The sequence below is a fragment of the Cervus elaphus genome, chromosome X, assembly GCF_910594005.1.
Source record: "Cervus elaphus chromosome X, mCerEla1.1, whole genome shotgun sequence".
Lineage (NCBI taxonomy): Eukaryota > Metazoa > Chordata > Mammalia > Artiodactyla > Cervidae > Cervus > Cervus elaphus.
The window spans coordinates 159,670,968-159,678,357 of NC_057848.1; the positions used below are offsets into that span (position 1 = coordinate 159,670,968).

Below are 7,390 nucleotides of genomic sequence, written 5' to 3' on the forward strand. Positions count from 1 at the left end.
GTTCCATGTGTGGTTCTAACTGTTGCTTCTTGACCTGCACACAAGTTTCTCAGGAGGCAGGTAAGATGGTCTGGTATTCCCATCGCTTAAAAGAATTTTCCACAGTGTGTTGTGATACACATAGTCAAAGGCTTCAGCATAGTCAATGAAGCAGAAGTAGATGTTTTTCTGGAGCTCTCTTGCTTTTTTGATGATCCAATGGATGTTGGCCTTTTGATCTCTGATTCCTCTGCCTTTTCTAAATCCAGCTTGAACATCTGGAAGTTCTCAGTTCACGCCTAGCTTGGAGAATTTTGAGCATTACTTAGTTGGCATGTGAAATGGAGGCAATTGTGTGGTAGTTTGAACATTCTTTCCACTGCCCTTCTTTGTGATTGGCATGAAAACTGATCTTTTCCAATCTTGTGGCTACTGCTGAGTTTTCCAAATTTGCTGGCATATTGAGTGCAGCACCTTAACAGCATTATCTTTTAGGATTTGAACTAGCTCACCTGGAATTCCATCACCACTACCTGCTTTGTTCATAGTGATGCTTCTCAAGGCCCACTTGACTTCGCACTCCAAGATGTCTGGCTCTAGGTGAGTCATCACACCATTACAGTTATCTGGGTCATTAAGATCTTTTTGTATAGTTCTTCTGTGTATTCTTGCCACCTCTTCTTACTATCTTCTGCTTCTGTTAGGTCTATACTGTTTCTGTCCTTTATGGTGCCCATCTTTGCATGATGTGTTCCCTTAGTATCTCTGATTTTCTTGAAGAGCTCTCCAGTCTTTCCCATTCTATTGTGTTCGTCTATTCACTTGCATTGTTCACTTACAAAGCCTTCTTTAAATCTTTCCTTGCTATTCTTTGGAACTCTGAATTCAGATGGGGTATATCTTTCCTTTTCTCTTTTGCCTTTTGCTTCTCTTTTCTCAGCTATTTGTAAGGCATCCTCCTCCACCTCACACATATAGTTTATTTCGAAGGACACAAGGGTGTAAAAGTCAATAGACAAACTTGACCTCTATTTTCCTTTTTGAAATAACCTGAAGACAGTTCTCCCACTCCCCCTAATTTCCCAGCCAAAGATCTTCAGTCATCAGTTTCCCCCTTACATGATTTACAGCTACATTATCATCAGCTTTAGTGGCTTCTGGATGACTCTCACTTCTCTTCGCCTTTTACCCTGCCAACCTGATGCTTCCAATTGAGGGGGAGAATTAAAGTCCCCATGTATGAGTTACTAAAATCACTACCAAAAACAAAAACAACCTAAAAATTAATGGAGTTTTGAGAAGGCCAAAATTAGTATTTCAAACAGGGCAGAGATCGTATCCTAACCATCTTTATTTTTGGATGCTTATTTATTAGCATGGTGACTGGAAATTTGTGGGATTGTATTAAAGAAGTTGTATTTCTTAAGTTATGAAATTAATCGATACTTGCTCCTTGGAAGAAAAGCAACGACAAAGCTAGACAGTGTATTAAAAAGCAGACACACTACTTTGCCAACAAAGGTCTGTCTAGTCAATGCTATGGTTTTTCCAGTAGTCATGTATAGATGTGAGAGTTGGACCATAAAGAAAGCTGAGCACTGAAGAATTGATGCTTTTGAACTGTGGTGTTGGAGAAGACTCTTGAGAGTCCCTTGGACTGCAAGGAGATCCAACCAGTCCATCCTAAAGGAAATCAGTCCTGAATACACATTGGAGGGACTGATGCTGAAGCTCCAATCCTTTGGCCACCTCATGTGAAGAACTGACTCATTGGAAAAGACCATGATGCTGGGAAACATTGAGGGCAGGAGGAGAAGATGACAGAGGATGAGATCATTGGATGGCATCACCAACTCAATGAACATGAATTTGAGCAAGCTCTGGGAGATGGTGAAAGACAGGGAAGCCTGGCATGGTGCAGTCCATGGGGTCACAAAGAGTCGGACAGGACTGAGTGACTGAACAACAACAATTTCTTAGTTAGGAAACCTTTCAGTCATTACCAGGGGATTACGGGATGTATCATGACTATTTAAAGAGTTTAACATACTGCTTTAACAGAAGTCTTTGGTTACTTCATTTGCTTTTCACATTCCGTCTCCTCCGACTTTAGTCACTGAGAATTACTTTCTATAGCAACTAATTTCTAGATCTCAGCACTGCATCAAAAGAGTATGGAGTTTTTTTGTCTTACACTCTCCATCATTTTTCCTTAGAAAGAAACATTTTGCTCCTGCTCTTTCCATATTCTCTTGACATTCACACTCAGGCTCAGTCTTGTTCCAGCAGTGGAGCAGGCAGGAACTGCCAGTGAGTTAGTGTGATTAGAATAGCACTCAGTCAGCTACAGACTTCCTCACTTCTTAGTTGGGCAACTCTGAGTCACACTCTGCACTATTTTACAGAATTCAAGGGTTTTGGCCCCAGGTGCCCACAGGAGGTACTTTCTTGATAACATCCTCTGTTTGCTTCCTCCCTTTCTCTCTCTCACTTATCCATTCCACTCCTGTTCTTCTGTGGGCTCATCTCCCAAATGAACTCTTTACACTTGAATCATTCATTGGGAGTGGGCTCTGGGGGACAACCCAAATTAAAACAACATTTCATATAGATTTCCTGCATCTCACAAAGGTAGAAAGTTACATGTGGGTTTGTCTCATTTCTTCCTCTGTACTTTACATATATTTAAAATCATAATGGAAATATTATCTATATTAAACTTCATTTATTAATCTTTTTTTTTTTAATTCATCTATATTTGTTACAACTTTTTAAAGCAGAATGTGACTTGAGCACTGCATTTCCACTCACAAAACTTGCTCCAAGTTACTTTTCCAGCGGCTTTACAACATGCCTGAGCAGGCTTATAAGTTTGCTACTCTAAACAATATTTTTCTTTGGAAAACAAGCCCTATGTACGGACAGCGAATCCAATCAAGTTGGTTCAGCTTAACACACTAACTTCTAGAGGCCTGGCACATGCAGTCATAACTACAGGGGATGGAAGTTTTAAAAAGTATATCCCAGAAGATGAAAACTTGCTTTAACAAGTGTTTCTTTTAAACATCACGGTATATACTTCAGAACACTTCAGTGACAAAAAATTTTGGTCTACTAAAGAATCCGCTTGATAGCTAAACACTTCAGACCACAAAGTTAACACAGGTTACACACACACCTTACAACAAACGTAACTACTTCCATCTGTTAAAATAAGCCAACATGAAACTAGGAAAAAACTAGCTCTGCTTTAGTGCTAAAAGTATCACAGTATCACACTTAGTATAAAGAAATCTTATCCTCCCCTTATGTAGTTACCATGCCATACGATTTTTAAACGTTAACAAAAATAAAGAAATACTTGAAAACATATTAGAGGGAATGGAGACAGAGTGCTGAACACACAGCCAAGCGATTCTCAGGCAGCGCTTAGTCTACTTCTTCCATGCGGGACGTGTCGTCGTCTCCTTCCAGGGGAGGCATTTCCTCAGTGACCGCAGCACTGCTGTCGTCAGCAGTGGGGTCATCCTCATCAATACCGAGACCAAGTTTGATCATCCTGTAGATCCTGTTGGCGTGCGTCTGGGGGTCCTCCAGGCTGAACCCCGAAGACAGGAGGGCGGTTTCGTACAGCAGGATGACCAGATCCTTCACAGACTTGTCATTCTTGTCAGCCTCTGCCTTTTGCCTCAAGGTCTCGATGATGGAATGGTCAGGGTTGATCTCCAGGTGCTTCTTGGCTGCCATGTAACCCATCGTTGAGTTGTCTCTCAGGGCTTGAGCCTTCATGATCCGTTCCATGTTTGCTGTCCAGCCATATGTGCTTGTCACAATGCAGCATGGGGATGTCACCAACCGGTTAGACACAACCACCTTTTCAACTTTCTTCTCCAAAATGTCCTTCATGATTTTGCAAAGGTTTTCAAATTTTGTCTTTTTTTCTTCTTGTTTCTTTTTCTCTTCCTCATCTTCTGGAAGTTCCAGGCCCTCTTTGGTGACTGACACTAAGGTCTTCCCCTCAAACTCCTTCAGCTGCTGCACACAGTACTCATCAATAGGCTCGATCATGTAGATCACTTCCAAGCCGTGCTTCCGGAGACGCTCCACAAAGGCAGAGTTGGCTACCTGGTCCTTCGTCTCACCTGTGATGTAATAGATGTGTTTCTGGTTTTCCTTCATTCTTGTGCAATAGTCCTTGAGAGAAACCATCTCATCACCAGAAGCAGAAGTATAGTATCTCAACAGCTCTGAAAGCTTCTTCCGATTTTGAGAATCTTCATGTATTCCAAGCTTAATATTTTTAGAGAACTGCTCATAAAACTTCTTGTAGTTCTCTTTATCTTCTGCCAGTTCAGTGAAGAGTTCCAAGCACTTTTTGACCAAGTTCTTCCTGATAACTTTCAAAATTTTGCTTTGTTGCAACATCTCACGGGAAATGTTCAGAGGAAGATCCTCAGAGTCCACCACACCTCTAATGAAATTCAGGTATTCAGGGATTAGCTCCTCACAGTTATCCATGATGAAAACTCTGCGAACATACAACTTAATATTGTTCTTCTTCTTTCTGTTTTCAAACAGATCAAAAGGAGCTCGTCTTGGGACAAAAAGAAGGGCTCTGAATTCCAACTGTCCTTCAACTGAAAAATGCTTGACCGCCAAGTGATCCTCCCAATCGTTGGTCAGGCTCTTGTAGAACTCTCCGTACTCCTCGTTAGTGATGTCATCAGGGTTTCTGGTCCAGATAGGCTTTGTCTTGTTCAGCTCTTCTTGATCGATGTACTTCTCCTTGATCTTCTTCTTCTTCTTCTTGTCCCCGTCCTTCTTCTCTTCCTCCTCCTCATCTGAGCCAACGTCTTCTATCTCAGGCTTGTCATCAGACTCCTTTTCTTCTTTCTCCTTCTCTTCCTCTTTGTCTTCCTTCTCTTCTGCCTCATCATCACTAACTTCCTTATCACGTTCCTTCTCCACAAACAGAGTGATGGGATAGCCAATGAACTGAGAATGCTTCTTCACAATCTCCTTTATTCTCCGTTCCTCCAGGTACTCAGTCTGGTCTTCTTTCAGATGCAGAATAACCTTTGTTCCACGCCCCATAGGTTCTCCTGTATCAGTCTTCACTGTGAAGGATCCTCCTGCAGAAGACTCCCAGGCGTACTGCTCGTCATCGTTATGTTTGGTGATAACGGTCACTTTCTCAGCCACCAAATAGGCTGAATAAAACCCGACACCAAACTGGCCTATCATGGAGATATCAGCGCCAGCCTGCAAAGCCTCCATGAACGCTTTGGTCCCGGACTTGGCGATGGTGCCCAGGTTATTAATCAAATCGGCCTTGGTCATCCCAATGCCGGTGTCCACGATGGTGAGGGTTCGATCTTGCTTGTTCGGTATGAGATTAATGTGCAGCTCTTTCCCAGAGTCTAACTTACTGGGATCGGTCAAACTCTCATACCTGATCTTGTCCAGAGCATCGGAGGAGTTTGAAATCAGCTCCCTCAGGAAAATCTCCTTATTCGAATAGAAAGTGTTGATGATCAGTGACATCAACTGGGCAATTTCCGCCTGGAAGGCGAACATCTCCACTTCCTCCTCCTCCATCGGCTGATCCTGAGCCTGGGTCTCCTCGGGCATCTTGGCTGAAGGACTAGCACGGGCTCCGCAACGACGCAGCACAGGGACGCAGAGGCAACTCCATTTATTAATCTTTAAAAATTAGAAATGAGGAATGTTTACGTGTCCATGAACAAGAACACAGATTCCTATTTCATCGTTTAGGGGGCTCATCTGGGATCCTTCAACGCCTACACAAGTGACCTTTAGGTTATTCAGAAGTGTATTGTTAAAAGGAACAAGAGGGCGGAGTAGGTGGACATGGAGTACATCTTTCTCTATGGATATATCAGGAATACACCTTCAGACACAGAAGTGCTTGCAGAACACCAGCCAAGAGTGGGCAGGAGTACCTGACCACTGGAAAAGAATATATATAACCATGCAGAACTCACCAGAGATCACGCTCTGAGGTTTTGGAGTGGGAGCACTGACTCCAAGACCCTAGAATACCAAAGAACTCCTAACCCTAAGGAGCATCAAATAGTGAGAACTCCCACAAAGGCAACCACTTGTATACAAGACCCGGCATCACCCAACTGCCAGTAGCACCCTATGCAGGACGCCTCATCCAAACAACAAACAAGACAAAAATACAAACCCAATCATCAGCAGACAGGATTACCACATCACTCAGCTCTGCCCATCACAGGGAGAAAAATAAAACCTCCTCCCGCAGAAAAGCAGCAGCAGTGACACCTTACACGAAGCTTACACAAACCACTGGACCAACCTTAAGAGGGCAGAAACCAAAAGGAAGAAAGAACTAAACCTTGACGCCTGGGAAAATGAGACCTCAAACATGATAAGTTAAAAAAAAAAAAATGAAAAGGCAGAGAAATACTGCACAAATGAAGGAACAAACTAGAAACACAGAAGTCCAAATAAATGAAGAAGAAACAGGCGAACTACCTGAAAAAGAATTCAGAATAATCATAGTAAAGATGATCCAAAACCTTGAAAACAGAATGGAGAAAATGCAAGAATCAGTTAACAAAGACCTATAATAATTGAAGAATAAACATACAGAGACAAACACCACAATTACTGAACTTAAAAATACTCTAGAAGGGATCAATAGCAGAATATGTGAAGCAGAAGAATGGAAGAGACATTTCTCCAAAGAAGACATACAGATGACTAACAAACACATGAAAAGATGCTCAACATCACTCATTATTAGAAAAATGCAAATCAAAACCATAATGAGATATCACCTCACACCAGTCACAATGGCCGTCATCAAGAAGTTTACAAACAGTAAATGCTGAAGAGGGTGTGGAGAAAAGGGCCCTCTTGCACTGTTGATGGGAATGCAAATTTATACAGCCACTATGGAAGATGGTATGCAGATTCCTTTAAAAGTAGGAATAAAACCATCATATGAGCCAGCAATCCCACCCCAAGGAAACCAAACTTGAAAAAGACACATGTACCCCAATGTTCATTGCAGCACTATTTACAATAGCTAGAACATGGAAGCAACTCAGATGTCCATTGACAGATGAATGGATAAAGAAGCTGTTGTACATAAACAGAATGGAATATTACTCAGCCATAAAAATGAATGCATTTGAGTCAGTTCTACTGAGGAGGATGAACCTACAGCCTATCATACAGAGTGAAGTAAGTCAGAAAGAGAAAGATAAATATCGTATACTCATGACTATATATGGCATCTAGAAAAATGGTACCGATGAATTTATCTGCAGGGCAGCAATGGAGAAACAGACATAGAGAACAGACTTATGGACCTGGTGGTGGGGAGGGGAGGAGAGGGTGAGATGTATGGAGAGAGTAA

General features: G+C 42.0%; 1 protein-coding gene across 1 annotated transcript; it reads right to left on the minus strand.

The window, feature by feature from the left end:
* Positions 1 to 2,848: 2,848 nt before the first annotated feature.
* On the minus strand, positions 2,849 to 5,667 carry LOC122689900 (heat shock protein HSP 90-alpha-like). Its single transcript, XM_043896709.1, has one exon. The coding sequence runs from the start codon at positions 5,608 to 5,610 to the stop codon at positions 3,409 to 3,411; it is 2,202 nt and encodes a 733-aa protein (XP_043752644.1). The 5' UTR covers positions 5,611 to 5,667; the 3' UTR covers positions 2,849 to 3,408.
* Positions 5,668 to 7,390: the final 1,723 nt, after the last annotated feature.

Excerpts from the sequence above, each read along its gene's own strand:
- LOC122689900 (XM_043896709.1), bottom strand. The coding sequence starts at position 5,610 with ATGCCCGAGGAGACCCAGGCTCAGGATCAGCCGATGGAGGAGGAGGAA.